The 21,117-nt window shown below is 38.7% G+C and overlaps 2 protein-coding genes across 2 annotated transcripts; one reads left to right on the forward strand and one right to left on the reverse strand.

The window, feature by feature from the left end:
* Nucleotides 1-4,822: 4,822 nt before the first annotated feature.
* LOC140227201 (sphingosine-1-phosphate phosphatase 2-like) lies at nucleotides 4,823-8,213 on the forward strand. The gene is made up of 4 exons (XM_072307632.1): nucleotides 4,823-5,299; nucleotides 6,294-6,440; nucleotides 6,826-6,915; nucleotides 7,674-8,213. Exons 1-4 carry the CDS (start codon nucleotides 4,823-4,825, stop codon nucleotides 8,211-8,213), a joined length of 1,254 nt encoding a protein of 417 aa, XP_072163733.1.
* An 8,639-nt stretch (nucleotides 8,214-16,852) lies between these two features.
* LOC140234241 (uncharacterized) lies at nucleotides 16,853-20,496 on the reverse strand. Its single transcript, XM_072314307.1, has 3 exons — nucleotides 20,418-20,496; nucleotides 19,284-19,546; nucleotides 16,853-18,558 (listed from the first exon to the last, which is right to left on the reverse strand). Exons 2-3 carry the CDS (start codon nucleotides 19,522-19,524, stop codon nucleotides 18,416-18,418), a joined length of 384 nt encoding a protein of 127 aa, XP_072170408.1. The 5' UTR covers nucleotides 19,525-19,546; nucleotides 20,418-20,496; the 3' UTR covers nucleotides 16,853-18,415.
* Nucleotides 20,497-21,117: the final 621 nt, after the last annotated feature.

A 21,117-nucleotide genomic window follows, 5' to 3' on the forward strand; every position in this document is an offset into this window, starting at 1 on the left:
CATCTGACTGGATGGACATGATGGTATCGTCTGCAAGTATAGCCTGACTGCAGTGGACATTTCTGTCACGTGGGCAAGTCGCTTTGATATCATCAGAAGAGGAAGAGGCAGGGTCCATTTTAAGGACCGATCCTTCCCTAACAAAAATGCCTGTGGTATTCCCTGTGGTACTTGTCGGTACCACAGGCCATAACATGTATGTTACCACAGTACCATAAGAATATCCGATATAACGCCGGCTGTGGTACCCACCATGTGGCATGTGTATACATACTTTGTAACCCGATGTTGATGCCCTGTGCATGTATTAGCCTGTGTTACAGAACTGATGTTACAACACAAAATACCATGAGAATGTTCAATACCACAGAACTCGATGGGTAGGCCTAATAATAGTTATTATATACCACAGGCTCATGTGGTAATGACATTAATAGTCATTCAGCTGTGATGGTATTCGTGTGGTAATGTATATATCCTATATGGTACAAGATTTCATTTAAAAAATGCAATTGAAGGATCGATTTTGATACATATTTCGGATTACGTCGAAAACTTTTCCCTGTATATTACATCTAGCAACTTTATTCCATAGCAATGTTCTATCGACAGAGTCAAATGCTTTCATATAATATTATATCAACGCACAATAAACTCTTTTTCTCTGTGATAAATACAAGTCAATAACTGATTGCAATACAAATATGTGATCAACAGTTGAATAAGTCCCGCTAAATCCTGCCTGTTCTTCCCCGATGGCATGATTATCATCAAGAAAATCTGTTAATCTATCATTAATTACTGAAGTATAAATAATTTGCCAATGCAACTTGATAAAGATATTCCACGATAAAAAATTATCAGGGTCATTAACAGATCCTTTCTTTTTGTAGGGCGTATCATACCAATCATACCAATTTAGTTATTACATTCACTAGAGACGCATTGCTGGTTTTTTTTTATTCATTAAGTATCAAATCAAAACCAGATGCTTTATTGTTTTTCAACTGTTCTATAGTGTGAGCAGTCACCTCTTCTACAGATATTCGATCATTATAATCATGTTCAATATGCATGGTAAGAGGAATATGTGCTGCATTACAATTAAGTATTCACAAAAACTCGTAGATTTCGATCCCAGCATACCATCATTAATATCATTTAAACTTATAAAATGTTTCTGGAAAGTTCCAATGTCAATTGAACACTTCCCTGATTTCGTTTTTCTTGAGGGATTTTTGATATTCCAATACTCATTTGGATTTTTATTCTTTAACGTACGTATTTTTCATGGGTGTCCTTAAAGAACATGATTGTGCTTTCTTTAAGGTTTTCTTGCGCGATCTTCTGACATTTTTCAAACTCATCCACTACATCACGATTAAAACCATCACATTTACATTTCTTTTTCAATTTGATATTTTTTTTTTTAGCAATTATCGTCAAACCATGGTTTATCATCCGAAGATTTTGCGAAATTATCTTTAGTTTTTGTTACAGACCTTCTAACCATATTCATGTTTGAGGCTGCTGTAAAGTACACGGTTTGTAATGAAACGAACAAAATTATCTATCACGGTTTGATTGACATCACTCAATTCAGTCAGGGAGGTGGGAAGCAGAGATGTCATCTATGATGCTCTCGATCATTAATTTCACTTCTGAAATCAGAACATTTTGCCTGATCCCACACAATCTTTGTTGACTCTTGGGTTGCATTACATTCTCTATGCGTACATGCAGTTTCATCATTAATTTCATCAGAATCAAAATCAAAGGAAACATGTATAGTGCATTATGTTTATCAGATAGTGAATCATCAAAACAATCCACTTCATAATTTCTTTCCAGTATTAAACGAATCACTAGATATCAAACAATAATCTATAGTACTTGAATTATCACACGTAAACGCACCAAACGCCCATTTAAATTTGATAACTTGAACGATCTACCTAATTCTATCAAATTCCTTTCTTTAAAATTGACTTTAGAATCCACATTCCGCCTCACAGGTAATATACCGCCAGTTGGATTTTCTAGACTTTGCGTAAAATCAGTATTGATACCGCCATAACCTTCAAAATCTTATCACCAGTTCTCCAATACATTGTACCAAAGAATACAGAAGCGCACTCGAATACCGTGCGCTGGAATTCTCTCCATGCACTAATACTGTATAGGGCTCACACCTGTAAATAAAATAGAATGATACCAAAATAAATGAGGAAAAAATGATTAAAAATAAATAATGCAATTTGGCAAAAAACTGAATAGCTGCAGATATTGAGTATGAATTCCTCTACAAACTGCATTTTGGTTGGAAGATGAAAACTTTTCTCATGGAATTTGAAGGGATTATATTTTCATTGGGTGCATGTACAGAAAATAGGTGATTTTTTAGAGTGAAAAGAACTCGTAGTCTGGCTTCGCGGACCCTTGGACAGAGTTTGAGCTGAAGAACCTGCCTTGGGAATTTTATGGATGAAAGGATATCTCTCACTTATTAGTATCCAGGTTAGTGAAGATGGTACACCTCATTTCTCCCTGCTATTTTAGAGAATTTTTTGACTTTTGAACTTTAACACACGTCTCTATGGGGAATTATTTACCCGTGTGAGCCCTATAGAGTATGCATGTAATGCACACAAGTCAATGGGAAGTATCCATCCCATACAAGTTCTGCTGCTTTATGTTGATCTATTCTGTCAAATCCCTCCTCCCCACCCCTCCTCCTTCCCCCTCTCCTTCCCCCGCCCCCTCCTCTACCCACCCCCAACTCTGCTTAACTATTACAATTTGCTTTTTTATTATGTTCTTGTGGTACTATAGATCTCAGCACATAGTCATCAGTATCACACAACTTGGAATGATCGTTGTATTTTAATGTATTTCTTTGTTTTGGCTACCACTGAAACAGCTCAAAATACATAAAGTTAGTCTGTTTGACAAACAAAGTCTTTTCAAGTACTTTGTAGGGAATAAGGTGATGATGACAACCCCTTAACCAAGGATGACTGCCTGCATATGTATTCATCTTATGAAGAACTAATTTTTTGAAAAAAAAAATCCAAAAGGGCATCATTTTCAAACGTGTACCTTTGAGAAGCTTTACAACCCTTCATTGTGCAATTTCTCATAATATGATGTATGGGCAAATATCATCAAAAACACATTTATGATGTTAAGCACTCAACTAAGAAATAGGGCCTATGGCCTCTATACTATACTATAGGGCTCACACATGTAAATAAAATGGAATGTCCCAGACCCCTCAAAATAAACGAAGAAAAAAAATGATTAAAAATCAATGATGCAGTTTGGCAAAAACCTGCAGATTATTGAGTATGAATTCCTCTACAAACTGCATTTTGGTTGGAAGATGAAAGCTTTTGCAGGGACTATTGGGTATAATTGGGTGCATATACAGAAAATAGGTGAAAAGAACTCGTAGTCTGGCTTTGCGGACCCTTGGACAGAGTTTGAGCTGAAGAACCTGCCTTGGGAATTTTATGGATGAAAGGATATATCTCACTTATTAGTATCCAGGTTAGTGAAGATGGTACACCTCATTTCTCCCAGCTATTTTAGAGAATTTTTTGACTTTTGAATTTTAACACACGTCTCTATGGGGAATTATTTACCCGTAAGCGCGGCGCTCCATCATCTTTGACGCGGACCGGAATTACTGTACATAAAGTACGTTTTATTGGGGATTGCGTGTCGATCGTAACGGCGGGCGCGGGGGATGGAACAAAATTAATGTATGGTTGAGGGGTCTAGATATCGCGCACGAAAATTTGTGATGCTCGTATAATAAAAATTATTCCACAATCGTACCTGAATTTCTCAATAAATATAACGAAAATGCAGAAAAATCACCTCCCAGAATCTCCTGATGATACGATGACGGAGTAGTGCGCTGTCGCCGTTTGTATGTCGGACTTAATTTTATGCGTTCAATTTCTCGGGGTATGTAAAGATCGCGCAACTGCCCTATGTAGTTTCATGCGTGAAAGTGTCTGCCCCTCTCTGCGGCTGTAGCGTGCTTCGGCTTTCGTAGAATATTATAAACGATCGATCGAACAAATTACGAATTCTATCGGCTACGATCATACGAACGAGACAAGCGAGACGACACGTCTAGGCTACAACATCCTTAAAAAAGATTTTAAGCTAAGGTAGGTAAATTATAAGGTAAAAAATTGGAAATTTAGTGAAAAATTTGTTCCAAAAAATTGGAAATTTAGTGAAAAATTTGTTTGAAATCAAAATTTCTTACCTGCTTCCTTCTCATGTTTAGCGGTTGTCAGGTATTTTTATTCCATGGGCGTATCGGCAAATTTTGCGCTTAGTCCTACGCGTAATATTGCTTGCTATACGCAGTTACGCTATGCGCGATCATTAAGTCCCTGCGCGAGACCTAGTACCCTTACTATACACTGTACTGCAAGCATGCACTGAACGATCCTTGATGAACTTAGTCCCGATACGGGACTGGGACTCTTTTCTTTTTTCTCACTCTCTTATACGCCCTCATTGGCGGTAGCGCGAAGTCTTCTTGATCGCGACAGTCCACGCATCGCGCGAGTCCACAAATTGCTGCCCCCGAAAAAAAGATTTTGGGAAAAGGTGGCAAGATCGACTGGACTGTCTTTCGGGGGGTCTCTCCTTATACTACACGCCCTCAACGACGGTACTTCCGCGTGATGCTAGCAGCTAGAGTGTGCACGCCGAATACGAAGGCAGTCCAGGCAGCTCAGGCACGCAGTGGACTATGATGAACTCAGTGTTCGCTCGATCGGGACAGGGTGAAGTTATCATGGGGTGGGGTGGAAGTGGATGGCTCTACAATGCCGAAACGGTTGCAAATATTCAGCTGTATTTTGGTCTAGAATGTGTTCATGAAAACGATTGCATCAATGGCATTACAGGAGATTCGCAACAAAGAAATGATATTGTTAAGGGTCAAGGTATACGAGAAAACAGTTCAGACGTATCGCGACGTCAAGTTTACGGGGATACAGTACACAGCTCATCATCAGAAGAGCAGCATGCCCTGAGTTCCCCGCGAGAAGTACAGCTCGGGAAGCCTACAGCGTCGCTGGAAATTCCAGTGAGCTATCGTGTGCACAACAAGTTCTGGTACTACCTTTTCGCCTTTGGCGCTGCCCTTGGAGATGACATATTCTATTACACCTTCTACCCCTTTTGGTTCTTCAACTTGTCGCCGTGGATTATTCGAAGAGTTGCCCTAATGTGGGGGCTGCTTATGTACATCGGGCAGTCAAGCAAAGAGGTAACAAAGCATTCCCATTCATTGACTGTGTTACGGTCACTAATGTGACAAGTGTGGTGTGAACGGGGGATAAGTAGGATCTACAGCTGTATCTCAACTGGTGTAGCAGAACACCTGTAGGCACCCACTTGTAGATCTATATTATCATGATTATTAGTTAAACAGGTTGTATTTTTGCACAAGAATTTCAGTGTAGTTTTATTCTTGCCGCTGTGATTAATTGAAACTATAAACCGCACCTGGCAGCGACCCCCAACACATACTAACTGTTAGCAGGGAGGTGTTTTTATCTCACCTCCCTGCTGTTAGCTACAGCGCCCCGTGCCGGGGTACGTAAAAGAATATGAACATCATCCATTGAACAGCCCCGTCGCTGTACACAAATTCCATCTGCTTCGCACGGCGTCTGGTTGCGCTAACTTCATGTAAGATTCCTGTAAGAAAATTATAGTTAACAGTTTCAGTCTTGGGACCTACACTATACCAGGTATACCATAGCCTAGGAAACACACATGTTATCACTGACTTTCAATGACATCTAGTCATCCCCAACTACTGTTGGCAAGAAAGGCAGTGTGAGTATGGCATTGATTCCAATGTATGTGTCGCAAACACATTACCGATATATATCAAATGTGGCATTTTGCACATGAAATGTCATGTCCACCCCATGTCCACTAGTCCACCCTACACTCTAATCACAAGTTCCATTTCCAAGTGTCTTCATAGAACATTGATCAGATAGTGGACACAATGACATAGAATCGATGCAAACTGGATATGGTGATATTGTCTGCAGTATGAGCATACGGATACAACCCCACATCCTCTTTAGTACATGTAGGCCTATGCTATTATTGACAGGGATAGAATAATTATGTACTGTAATGAACTGAGAAAATGTGTGACATAATACCATGTAGTTCTGTTTCAGTGCAGAATTGTATAAGATGATGAGTATTGAAGATGAAGTGTTGTTTTTTAAACCATTCAGATCATCAAGTGGCCGCGCCCATCTGCCCCTCCTGTTGCACCACTAGAGAGGCGGTATTTTCGGGAGTATGGTATGCCATCCACTCACGCCATGGTAGGAACACTGGTACCTTTCACACTACTAGTGGTCTCATGGGACAAAGTAGAGGTAAGGCCAAGACAGTATCTATTATATCCAGGGCTAAGTATTGACTTTTCAAAGTTTGACCGCATTTTCAAGACGTGGAGGTGGGGGGGGGGGGGGGTAGGAGGATAATTTTGTGCCCTTTAATACATAATGTCTTGTTCCCATAATATAGCAGTGTAATTTTGTTCTTCATATGAGAATACAGCTATGGAAGGAAAAGAAAGTTTTTAGATTACAGTATCTCATAGATATTCACCATTTGATGCCTTTCTTGTGTCATTAAAAATTATTTCATATTTGCAGTTCAAAGACTTGTGCTCACTCACAAAATGAATGTGAGTGTTTTTGAAACATAGTTTAGATCTATTGTGCTCAATCCATCCCTCTTTCCATTTTCTAAACACAGTATTCCCCAGTTGCTGGCATTCTTCTTGCTTCATCATGGACTCTTTTGGTGTGCTTGAGTCGTCTCTATAAAGGAATGCATTATATAATGGTAAGAGGAAGATAATGGCATTGTACTATCTATCAATGAATGTCTTGGTATTCAGTAGATGGCATTCAGTTCTATCATCATAGTGACTTTATATAATGTTTGCATTTCAAGATTTGATTTTGTTTGATGTCTTTGTTAGTGTACCAGGTAATTCAGTGCTCCCCTTCCCCACAAAATCTTTGGTTTGCAATGGTGAATCCAATGGGGGGGGGGGGGGGGGGGGCAGGCACCCACCCCCTCTTTATTTTTTGCTAAAACAAAAGAAATAATAGGAAAAATTAGGGGGTTAAGTTTGTAAAGGCGCCTACCCTTTACGGAATTCCTGGATCTGCTCCTGGTTTGTAACCTAGGCAAGTGGTTCTTTTTTTCTTAAATAAAAAGACATGTTTTGTCTGTTTGTTTGTTTTTGGTTTGTTTCTTTTTAGATGTAAGATACCAGTATTCTTGGCATTGGCGCAATTAGATGTGTGAATTTTTTTTTTATAATGGGTTCAAACTATTTCCTCCAAAATCAGGCAAAATTGTTCAAATTTGTAGCATGTTTTACATGTTTGTGAAATTCAAATTACTTTCATTCTTTGTTTTTAGACATTTGAATTCAATGAGTTTCATGAATCTCATGAATTTGCTGGATTTGTAAGAAAAACTTTTGTTGTTGTGTCCCTTGATATAGTTATAGATCACATTAATTGATTTTGAAAATTAGACCATGGTGTGATTTACAGTACATCTATTATAATCTCATTATTACCTTTCAGGATATCATAGTTGGGATCATTCTCACGGCCATCCTCATGTTCATCGTCTTTCAATTTTTGGAGCAGCTGGACACCTTCCTAATAACGCATCCCGTTGCCCCACTCGTCTCCATAGTAACAGCCCTTTTCCTTGGGACAATCTATCCAACCCAAGATGGCTGGAGTAGCACACGGGGTGATACCATAGTTATCATGGGGGTGACCACTGGCATCTACTCCAGTATCTGGCTGGCTCACCATTTTGGTATGCCTCCTCCTTACACAGAGCTGCCACCCCCTCAGATTCAATGGCCTGGTCTGTACCAGGTGGCTGCCATGATGGTTCGTGAACTCATTGGTGTGACAATGATGGGGTTGGCTCATCTCACATTTAAAACTATCATTCTGGGGCTGCTATCTATGATCTCTGGACAGAAGATTACAGAGGAGACAAAGAAAAAAGCGTGGGTAGAAATTCCGTACAAATACATCACATATTTTGCAATTAGTGCTACTGTATTTTTGATTTCCCCATTCATATTCAAATTTGTTGGTTTGTAGGATATTTCTTCTTTCTTCTTTTCTACACTGAAAATGTATTTTGGAATGGAATTGCTATAATGAAAGTATTTTAGAAAAGGCATTCTGCTATTCATTTTGTTCACATGTGCTTGACCCATTTTTGATATTTTAATTCATCACATGGATGAGGTTTATTCAGGGTACGGCAGAAACAGGTTTATGGAGAATGTACCTGGAATGTATCTTCACGGAATTGTTTTGTGTTGGTTGAAAAGAACAACAAAATGAAAAAAATGATCAAGATCTTTTAAAAAAAGCATAACATTGGAAGACAACTTTTGGAGAACATAATGAATCATAAGCTCTTGAGTAAATCCTGCGGACATTGTAGATTCAGTGATTTATGCTCATTAAGGGTGAGATGCTGCAGAGGTATCTATGATCCCTCAGCCGTGGATGGCATCAATGGATGGGGTGCAGATACCGGTATGCTGATGGACCAGCCAGATGAAACTTAATAGAGACAGCAGCGCTTGAGTGGAGCAGCTGGTCCTGGGTAATGATCACCAGACAAATACTGTAAAAGTGGATATTTTTGCGCAAGTAATTTTTCATGCTCAGCATGGTAAGATGGATTTCTCCTGTTTTTGATTCTGCAGAATCAGGACATTAGCTACTGGCATGCAAAAATATTTGTGTGCTTCTATTTTCGTGCTAGCTTCAGTGTGCGTGAAATGCGCAAAAATTTCCACACCGTGAAGATTTCCACTTTTACAGTATATGATTCATGATGAGGAGGAGTAGAAGAAGAACAGGAATAAGTGGATGCTTGTTACATCATGTCATTTGATTGCTACTTATTTCTCCTTGACACTCTGCTAGTATAAAGAGGCATTTGAGTCTAGAGCGGCTGTATACAATTAAACAAGTAGTGTAGCAGCTGTACATGAAATCCTAGGCTTAATCAAATTCAGGTTACTTTTCTCAAACTTCAGTCTGTTTAGGTTGTAGTATTAATCTGTTGCTACTCTGTCAGTTGAATCATCTGATTAGGCCATAGCCAGTTCTGTGTAGAATCCATATATGCTCTGCCAATATGACGATGATTCTGTTTATTTGTACAGATTAGTGTACAAAACAGTGTAGCAATTTCTGCTTTGTCTATGTTAACGTCATCCTAGCTTTGGAGACCTCATAGATTTCATAACTGTCCCTTTTGATAAATGTATGCAACTTGAATTGTATCGGTGATGTATGAAGTGTGTTTCCACCTTCAGATCAGCATCTTGCATTATGTTGATATGCAGAACCATAAGAAGGCATAAAAACTCATGATCATTGCGAATGTGTACGTAAATTGCAAATATCGATGTGGTGCTATTTTGTCAGGGTTAGAATTTCATTGACCGCAGGGTGACTGGCTTGACAGCTTTTTCTGCTTCTTCAACTCTTCCATCTATTTTCTTTTCTTTTTCTTCTTTGAAGGTTTAAAATTATTTATATGTAGATGTGAAAATAGTGCACTAAGCAGTATTGTACGTTTGACATGTGTTAAGTCAAACCCAAGTATATCAGCTATTCATAGGAATTAGATGTAGTCATGTTTTTATGCAAACTGGTGGCCAATGATGGATTGATGGCCACTCTCATTGCATATAACAAGCAGTTAGATTCTTCAGACTCGTACGTGTTCTGAACATTGTCAAAGCACTGATTGTCAAAATGGTCTGTGTAGGTTCCGCTATAGTATTATAGACAGCAAAACAAAGCAAAAGTTGATTGACCTTAAATGGCTCTTATCTGAGATTCAGGGATGCAAGCAGAAACAAAACTAACCAGGTGTGAGTGAGGAGGGAACAAACTGTGAGAAAAATACTTAGCAGTGGACAAATGATTTAAGACACCATGTAATCAGGGAGGTGGAAAACCCTCTCTCTGATGTAATACAGGGCATTTTACACAAAATTTATCCGAAGGAAATTTATTTGCACACAGGAAGCAGACAACCACTTGGATAGGGTTGACTGAAGGTACAAGTGTGTTGACATTGTTTCCAAAAATACATGACATTGGTATTTTACAGAAAGTATCCTGACCAGATGCCGTATCTTGTGTACAGCCACAGGGCTCTTTATGGTATCATATACTACAGTTTGTATGTAATGTGATCCAGATTATCAGATATTTTCTGGCTTTATTAGCAGGATGAATAGTACAAAATGGATGTACTATTTGTTTGATATTCCTGTGAGATAACGCTGATATCAATGTGATGGAATAATCCATTTATTACGTCTTATATTTGCAATTACTGTAATTAGAATTAGAATACACCAAATATGTGCCCACATGTATTAGAATCTCCCATGTGTATTTGAATGTGTGATATGGCACTGAAAGCATGCTAATTACAGGATTATTTTTGGTTTGTGATGACATCTTAGTCTTATGACTTGAACAGGAGGTAAAAAAGAGACTGCCATTTTAAGCAGCAAACTGAATATTTAACGACAAAAGACCAACATCCAAAACAACCTCTCCTCTATGAACTCAAATCAGTATTTGCATCTCTTTTTTTTTCATGATAATGTGCTGTTGGTGCCGCCTTTTCAGTCATCACATGTAGGTCTGAATTTATTTATCTTTCAGTGCATAATGTAGTCTACATCTTCAAATGACCATGTTAAAGCGGTGATGAAATTATGATATGTGTAATTATAGTGTACCCATATTTACAGAGGCGTATGTACAAAATGGTTGGTTACTTTCAAAGTAATATAATACAGTAGATACCACTTCACATACATCCTAACATGTCAATCTGCTGGTAGCTGTAATCTGTCAAGGCCCAATGAAAAAATGTATGCAAATCTCTTCTTACATATATATTTCTCATCCTTTGCTCAAAATTGTTTGGACATTAGTTACTCGGGGCAGGTATCTGTGTGTCTAGGTGCAAATGAACCAATGCCTGCATTGTTTTTGTTGTTGTTGTTTGATCAAATTGTGAAAACCACATGAAAGGTGTCTTGTAACTTTTGTCATGGTGCTTTAAATTTCATTGAGAAAACAGAAATTTTAATTTTGATGATCATATATTGATCGGGAAAAAACAGATTTACAAATTATTTATTGGTCTCTGTTGCAGAATTTACAAAATCTTCTTAATTGCTTTATGTTCAGTACTGATTCATTAATGGACATTTAATTTCCTGTTATTCAAATTGGCATATATCTGATGTATGTCTTTCTGATCTTGTGTTTTACTATTAGAGTAGAGGTAATAAAATTCAGAGTTTGTTATTCAATTAGGACAAGACAGACATTTCTGCAGCAATTTTTTTTTTCCTCGAATACTTGATGGGGTACAGGGATCAAATCAGTACAGATAAAAAGCTTGATGTGATGGAAAGAGTAAACCACTCCTTGACCATACGCATACGTCCGCTATCTAGCCCCTTGTGATGTAGACCAGTCTGTATAAGGGAATATTGACTGGCAGCAGTGTCGCTGCTATTTATACTGTATCTGCATCATTTGACTGTTTGCTCAACAGATACCAGGTACCGGTACCAAATCTGAGCTTATCAGTGAAGGAGACAGACCTTTGTTTGGTGGTACGTGTGTATTGTACAACCTATGCATTCTTCAGTATGCTACAGTCCTTCGGGACTGAAACAAATGTGTGCGATTGTGAGTTCAGCTACTGGTAGCTGTTTTCTGTATGTTCAAAGTGTGTCACTAGCTGCGTATATATTGGTGCATATGGCTCTTGTGATGTGAATGGAATGAGACAGTTGAAAACATCAAGGAAAGCTGAATGAAATTTATATGTAGAACATGTTCTCATTTGTTACTGCATTGGTAGCAGTATACAATACTGACGTGTGCTTTGATAGTGCAGGTGTGAAAATGTCTATGCATCTTTATTTTTTCCTCTTCAGTGCATATATTTGAGATGCTCTGCATGTAGGCATATCTTTTGTGGGCATTTAAGCATATCTTTTGTGGGCATTTAAGCATACCTCTTGTGGGCATTCAGTGGAACATTATGTCCTGTACCTCAACAGAGATGAATAATATTTGGCAGTGCACCAATGACCATGTCCCTATTTTTCACAGGAGTGGTAAGAATGGGTAAATTTAGTTTGCAATATCAGTCTGTAGTCATTGCTTGTGCAAAGCATGGCTATCACTTACTAAGTCTCTAGTACAGTAACATGAATATTTGTTATTGGTATGTATGCATATACATATACTGCCCTCACTATGTATATGCCATTTGATGTGTGATTTGCATTGAATGTGCCACAGCGTTGGAATAACAGTGTAGTATTTTACAGAGTTTGGATTGGTATGAATCTTCCTTGACAGCTGAAGGCATTGTAGAATCATGCGACCTTGTGGATTTTAAAGCCTGCGCTATGTGGTGTGTGCACTCTCTGTTAGCAATAGCACTCATCAGTGCAGGGCATTGTATTGCATCTTGCCATATTTGTGAATGAATGAGTCATAAATCTTGGGGGGAAAAATAATTAAAATTGGGTCTGCTAGGCCGGGAGCATCAACGACACACTGAAATTGGAGGAGGTAATGATGTCACCATCTTCCACTACCATAATCTATGGATAAATCTTTACTATAAAAATTTCCTTCCTTTCTGGGGCATGAAATCAATTAATATTTTCATCACATCAAATTATTGTAGTCTTGCAATAACCCAGTAATAATGAATGTTATGGGGAAAGGGTTTATAATACAAAGTTATCAACCAAAACAAAGTGTTTTGATATAGTCAACCTTGCGTAAGTCGATCTTGCATAAGTCAAATAATCACATACTGTAAGTCAAAGGTCTTTTCAAGTCCTCTTCTCTTTATATTCTATTGATTTTAATCCCTCATACAAGTAAGTTGAGTTTTCTCTATGTTGAAGCTATTTCTTCAGTCCAAATAGATTCGACTAAAGCAAGGTTGACTATATTTGTGTACAAACCAGTGAGAGAGTAGGTGATGACTTCAGTGCCCCTTTTGATTGGTTTGTGTGGTTGCAGCAAAAATGTTTCCGTCTCATCCGAGTTTTTATGAAACTTCGACCATTCTTTTTGCCTTATTTTACTCTGTCCAAGTCAACTCAAACATGATGCAAAATTGCACTTCAAGTCCTTCAAGATTTTATTTCATGTGAAGTGTCATAAGTTTGATCATATAGCTGTTATTCCTGAATTTCAAACTTTTTGAACTTTAAAGGTGTCTTTCTTTTCTTTTCTCTTTAGACAAATGGTGTCAGAGGTCACTGTTGACTTTTTTGATGGTCAATCATATTTTACTGCAATGTGATCTTTATTCGCCATGGTTCATAGAATAAAGTGTAGGAATATTGCAACCAGTTCCTTTATATTTGTGTTCCTTTGTGTCTCATTAAGTTCTCTAAGTGTAAACATATCACTGTCGTTTCAACAAAGTATAAATTCAGACTGTTATGAAAAGACATTTTTTTAACCTATATATTTCATGCTGTGTATATCTCTCAGGCCTTGGAACTGTAAGTTTGCTGATTGCAGATTTACCCTTTGTACAATAAGGTATTGTAACTTTGAATGGTAAGAAAGTGGTTCTGCTTTGGCACGGTTCAGCTGATCCGTCACGTACATATAAATCCCAAACTTGTGCATGTTTGTTATTTTCTCACAAAATTAAGGAAAATTTATCTCATTAAGAATATTGCCTTAAAAGGAATACTTACTAGATAACAGTCTGTGCATTAAATCTGCAAACCTAAAAAGCAACAGCATGAAGATGTCAAAGATATGCAAAGTGTCAGCATTCTTTGCCAGTTTTATTAGTCATGTGATGAAGATGTTTGATGTGTCCTTTTAATAATGGTGATAAATTTAACATAAATATATGCATTTATGTTGATCAGTCAATGCAGCAATATAGTAGAACACATCAGTGAAGTTCGAGAAAGATACAAATGCATAATTTTTATTTTAAGTTCTGTTACTGCTATTGCTGGAAAGGAAGGCTACAACAGTTTGTGATGCCATAGTAGAGGAATGATATAAAGAAAGTATAACGAAAATTCAATATTATATTTGTGCTGTGCTAGCATAATGAAAGAGCGCTTGTCTTGCCTCCATCAGGGGGAATATTCTTTACCAAATTTTGAGGAATTCTATTCATATTTCTTTCACATCATTCCACTACTGTGACATCACAAATTGTAGCCGTCTTTTTCAGCAATAGTGGCTCATGGGCTTTAATCAAACTTTGAAAATTCATAACTTTTGAATTCATTCTCCAATTTCCTCAAAATTTCCTGGTGTGTTCTACTACAGTATTTCTGCATTCAATGAATCCACATAACTATACAGCGGGCTCCCGCTATAACGAAGTCCTCTGGACCGGCAGTTTTTTTAAGTTATATCGAAAATTCATTATAACCAAACACATAAACAATGAAAATACATAGTGGATAATGTTGCGGCCCGAACTTTGACTTTGTTGTAACCAGAATTTCGTTACAACCATGTTCGTTGTAATTGGAGTGCACTGTACCTGTTATTTGTTTGTTGTACAGTCCCTGTGAATGTTCTCTGAAGTGCGCCTTTCTTGTCAACATTTTTCAAATTACATGTACAATGTACTAAATTTTATGTGCTATTATTATCATTTGATGGCATTACAGCTCATAACAGGTTTGCTTTATGAGTATGTTTCTATTTCAATAGAATAGAAGTTCACAAAGCAAATTATGTTTGTCTTATTACAATAGTATTATGTGCATGAGTGCACTCGAAGAGCAAAAACAATTCCATGTTCTTCTTCCCACCCCTGCTACAAACTCTTCTATCTGATCTGTGTAAAAATTAAAATTTTTACAAAAACCTTTCGCACAATCATGAAAATGTGCAATTTTGTTTTGTTTCAGTCATTACTATAGATCATACGAACAAAAATATTCATTTCATGTACAATTTTGTCTCATGTAGGCATTTCAGCATCATATTGACATACATCCCACCCACAATACACAAAATCTAACATGTCTTTGGCGAGTTTGTCATTTTTTGTTTGTTTGTTTTGGGGGAGTTCTTTTATTTCACATCCAGACACGGTCTTCAAGCAAATGTAAGTGATAAGAGGGAAAGAGTCATTTACACACTGAAGCTTTGTAAAACACACACACACACATGCACACACACACACACCTTTCTGGTAGGTCACATTTATAAGGTGTCTGAATTGTTTGGCATTCATTGTTACACAACTCGGTTAAAGCTGATGCTCCCCCCCCCCCCCCCAACCAGTTATTCGAGTATTGTTTGTTCATTTTGTATTACCAATTTTAACACGTGTCTGAAAATATCATGTACGGTTGACTAGTGTTAAGACGATGCAATGTGATCTTCTAGTGTGGTACACTACAAATTACTGCAGAGACTCTATCTCTCCAAATTTGAGACCGTTTTCTCTCAAAATCCCCCGTCTTTGAATATCTCTTGCTCTAGACGTGTCTCCTGGTGGGATGCATTTTCTCCCGCTTAGAAATTAGCTTTCTCATACTCAACATCAGTTCTGTCATATAAATGCACATTGTATGTTCAAAAGTAAGGCTAAGATAGCACAACTGAACATGCACAAGCATAGAGCTTTCAGGGCCCTTATGAAGCTTGCCATACAAAATATTTTGCAATCCACATGATCAGAGTCTCCAGTTTGCTGAGGGGGTCCAGGCAGGAGAATCTCCCTGACCCATCTAAGAAACGCTTGGGGTTGGAGTCTCTGCCACTGTCATACTTTTGCATTGGAGATTTTGCTTGTAATGATCATTTTGCTTTCATCTACATTTTCCTATCAACAGTCTGATATTTCTCTCTTGCAATATTTTTCTTTTTCACACCAGGTTTCCAAGTGGCCAACCAGCCATTCAACAATGAGCCAAAAGCTACACTTCTCCTCTACATCCTGCCATTCTCATTCTGGTTTTACCTAATGCTTTTTTCCTAATGCTACAGTCACACATGACCGGATTTCGAACCAGGTCCATAAGGAATTAGAACCTCATTGACCCGGTTCGAGCTGTAGAGACCCGCATTGACCTACATCATAACCCGTGTCAATACCAGATGGATTCTGGGGGCTACGATAAGGCGGTGAAAATTTTTTGGTCATGTTCAAAATTTTCTCACAGATTTCAATTCCGTATTGATATCCGAATTGACCCGGTGTGAACTTCACTGACTCACATCGACCCGCTGCAACCTGCAGCATAAAACTGTATGGACCCTTGCAGTATACTGCATTGCCTTCATGCAACGGATGATGACGAGGTTTGCATCCGGGTTGGGAAGGGTCGAAGCGGGTTGACACGGGTCGATAGGGGTCGAAAAGGATTCAGTTAAGGATTTAAAGCAGATTTTTATACGGTTCGATACGGGTCAATACAGGTCTCCACGGCTCGAACCGGGTCGATACAGTTTTAATTCCTTATGGACCCATTTCGAAATCTGGCCGTGTGTGACTGTAGCATAAATTACCCTCCATTCCGGGACTAATCCAGCTCATTTTCACCCAGATCAAATCCGTTTTGTGACCCTGCCATGTGTGACTGTAGCATTAGCATTCTCCATGGCAACAGACTACCTGCATACAGTACATCTGTGTAGAAACCCTACTCTCTTATTTCATTTAATATCATCTGTGCACAAGATGAATACATTCAAAACAAGCATGGTCAGAAAAATGTAAAGTTGCACATGATAATCCCAATTGGTGAAGAGGAGATTTGCAAATATTCTGAACCATTTGTGCTTCAATTTGAGATGTGATCACGATGGTGTCATGGCAGAAATTGACATAACTTGACGTGAGGGTTCTGGGCATTTACATTGTAGTAGACAACACCTACAAAATTGCAAATTTTCACTGACTTTACATGCTACTTGTACATGACTTGTGCAACAAATCTTTTGAAGTCACTCTTCCATAACATCAGAATACTTTCACTGTTCACTTCTTGTTTCATTTACAACACTTAAATTGTGTGGCCATCATAACTGTGTTGCCCTTACATTACATCATGTTATTTGCTCTGGCAAGTGGAGTGCAATTCAAACCTATCAAAAGCATTGCTCACTGGGAATTGTGTATCAGCTCGAGCAATGTCAACTATAGTTGGCAATAACATGTAGTGTATGGCTATTCAGAATCAGAGTTTTGAATCAAGTCTCATGCATTGGCAATCTCATAAATAGGTTTTGCCAACTTTTGTGTTAGTGCTGATGAACTCGTAAGCATAATGGTTCTCTCAAATACCAGGCCTATAGATCTAAATCTGACAAAGTGTTACTGGTAAGGAGTAGGGTGCTCATCATAGCCAATTACCCTGAATAGCTGTTCTAACTCTTGGGCCCAGCTAGGTTGGTACTGATGATGATTTTTTATGTGATCTATTCCTGTGTGGTGCTTTTCTAAAACGTAACATGTTTACAAGACTTCATGAACCATACCCACCGTAGCTACCACACAAAGTATTAATTATCATGAACCAAGGCTGATTGCTCAATCAAGTTAGGGATCAGAAAGTCAAACACAGCCCCAAACAGATTAAACTCCACATTATTCAATTATTCATAATGACAACACATGAAAATCTGATATACCACAATGTGGGAAGTAAACAACCAGCTGGTAGCTCAGCATGATCCCAGTCAGTGTCACTATTCCAAATGTCGCTAACAACCATGTGTATGCCAGCTGCATCATAAAGTGATTTCATTTCATTGTTTGCTGAAGTTGCGGGAGGGGAGACAACTTTAAATTGAGTGCAAACAGATTACAGGGTGCACTTAGAGATCAATTTTACATAAGACATCATGCCAGAAGAGAAACCTATAAATGTAGCACCGATAGTTAATTTCATGACTTTGAAGTGAACGATACAGCTCCATTGTGGACGAGTTTGTAACCAATGCAAAAATTGCATTGCAAAAATCCATTCACTTCTGTTTCCATGTATCTCCAGTCAGCAATCTCCTCTCCCATGTTTTCCTCCTGCGCTCTTCTCATTCCCCCACCTGGCCATTCCACAGGATATCCTGGCAATAACCTTACATGCCTGTGAGAAGACACAGGGTTTGATGCTTCAAGCTTCCATCAGAAGCTGTCATCTTCTTGGGATGATGATAAGAGGAAGTGGTTCCTGGCACTACCTTGCCATGTGGGTCCAACATCTGCTTCAGCTCTTTGGCTCCTCAGAGTCTACTGGCTTTGTAGCCTTCTTCTTCTTCCATTGCTGGAGGAAGTCTATTCCTAGTTCACTGCCGCTGCTGTTGAAGGGATTGATGCGTAGCAGCCGAGCAGTACCCAGACCGGCGATTACTACAGACAAAACAAAAGAGCAGTTTGAAGAACGTGTCATGAAGATTCATAACCATGCACAAAGATGGGAAAGCAGAGTTTATGGTTTGTATGATAAATATCACTTTACAACTTCCTGTCATCAGTAGCTATTCCTAAAAGACAAGGATCATAAGAAACAACACCCTTTGCTGTCATGAAACAAACTTTTTATATTACACTGTCACCTTTCACAGGGCTGCCAACAATCACCCATCATAATCAGGGAGATGCCGAAGAGCAATCAGAGAGATACTTGTATATTAAACACATCTTAATGGGCAGAAATTATTATTACCGGTAAATCACGAAGATTTTTGTATTCTTTTGTGCAGACATGCAGAGATAATGAGATTTTGAGGAAGCTTCCTGTAGAATAAGGGAGACTTGGCAGTTCTGCTTTTCATTTAAGTGGAAAAGGTAGATCTACCTGCTTCAATGCTTACAAACATTGCTATAATCGATACAATGTACGGTACACGTAAGTAATTGCTCTCATTTTAGAGGTTTTACAGGAAGGGGGAATCATATACATGTACCTGTACACCAAAGGGTCATTTACATCATGTATAACGAAGTACCCTATTATTTGGATGCAAAATGGTGTAAACAACATGTATAGTAAAGAAAATGAAAGTAAAGGCATTCAATAGAGAGTAGATCCAATAGTAAACATTGCATCAGTTTCACTGACACTTTTCCCTTACATGTGGAGAAAATAAATGCTGGCGCTGCACCCCACAGTGTCTTGGCTTGTCTGAGTTTCTGCCGCTGGATTGCTGTATATGCCACATAAATTGCAACTCCATACATGCTCAGACCTGCGACGTATCTGCACTCTTCACACTCATCAACTCTGAAATTTTTAGATTCCTGCTTCTGCCGCTGCCACCAGGATGAGGCGGTATTGGTAAGATCCCCTTCATCACTGCTAGTGCTAGATGTCATTCTCTCGACAGACCCGTCACACCTGTACAAGAGCAACCATCACATGGACATTGAATACCAACTTTAATGGACATGGTGTGGAAATTGACAATTTAGGAGAGATCATGGTAGGCCCTATTGTGCTATACTAGGCCCTACAGCCTGCAGGCCATTCACATTCTGAAATCTATACTGTAGGTAGGCAGTGTAAATTTAGTGTTCTGTTACAGAACTTTAGGACTTAAGCCAATTTCTTAAGTTGATGAGAACAGGCCACTGTACAACAGCAGCACAGACAAACCATATGACATAGGTCCTACATGTGTAATACAGGCATTCTCACACATAACCCACCCAGGCTGGCTCGTCCCAGGATCAGACACACCCAAAACAACTTTTGGTCCTGTGTGTGTGTGTGCAATTTGGCCAGTGACTAGCCCGACCAGAGCAGCCCAAAATAATTTAGACCCCTAAAACCCAGGATAGCCGTAGAGTTAGCCAGTGTCAGTGACTGGTGACGTGCAGTGGACAACTACCGCGGTACTGAGAACTAGGAATCGAAAGGGAGGGTAAGTACACTATATTTGCCATATTATTTCAAAGACAAAACATTTGAAAATCTGGCACATGTAAGACAATTTCATGAGTAACTAAATGTCCAATTCTCAAGAACCACAGACACAGTGACAGACTGAATTAACGTTAGAAATTGTAACGAGCTTGATGTGCATTAACGTAAATTTACTAGTGCCTACGCGTATCTCTACACGTCGGACTAGACAAATGAAGACTCGAGTCCACCAGGGTAGTAGACCTTGTTAGTTGTTGTTCTTCGAACCCTGGCCTATGCTAGACCAGTACCAGCATGGTTGACTGACAAAAGACAATTTGTTTTTAAAAAGTGTTTTCCTAACCTTTGTTATAAGCTTGCCGGCGTTGCTTCCAATTGGATTGACGATGAAGCTGCAGCCCGCCCGCGACAGGGAAATTACGAAAGCGGACAGCAAATGCTACACATTTATATCCGCGTGTTGCCCGTGCGTGCTCATGCTGTGTGTTGTGTTATGAGGTAGGACTTTGTGGCAGTTTCATAACACAAAAGTAAAGACAGACGCAGAAATAAGGTTTGATTCGGAGACAGAACTAGAGGTACATCTTGCTGGCTTGAGGCTTTATTGGCACAGAACTCATGGCCCTGGTTACGGTGGTGTACATGCGCGTACAATATAGTGCCGTTGCCAAGGGCATAGTATAACTGGTTACATTATACAACATCCCCCTCTCCTTAAAGAAAGTTACAGAGTGTTCCTTTTATCATACCAAGTTTGTTTTCTATGCCAGTACCAATACTTTTTGAAATTCGCTCTCAAACGAACTAATAAACTGCAACGCTTTTGTCATTTTCATATAATAGCTAAAACAGTATAGTGTATGCATGTTTTTTGTCAAAACATTCCGTTAGGTTGCACACTTATGATACTTACATAATACACCTTTCAACTAACTTCATTCATACAGTGAGTAATAGTTGTATGCATTGGTGTGTATGCAACCGAATGATACAAAGGTACCTCTTTTGCTTGCTAGTTAACACAGAAAACTTCAACTTTTAAC

The sequence above is a fragment of the Diadema setosum genome, chromosome 1 (assembly GCF_964275005.1).
Source record: "Diadema setosum chromosome 1, eeDiaSeto1, whole genome shotgun sequence".
NCBI classification, from domain to species: Eukaryota; Metazoa; Echinodermata; class Echinoidea; order Diadematoida; family Diadematidae; genus Diadema; species Diadema setosum.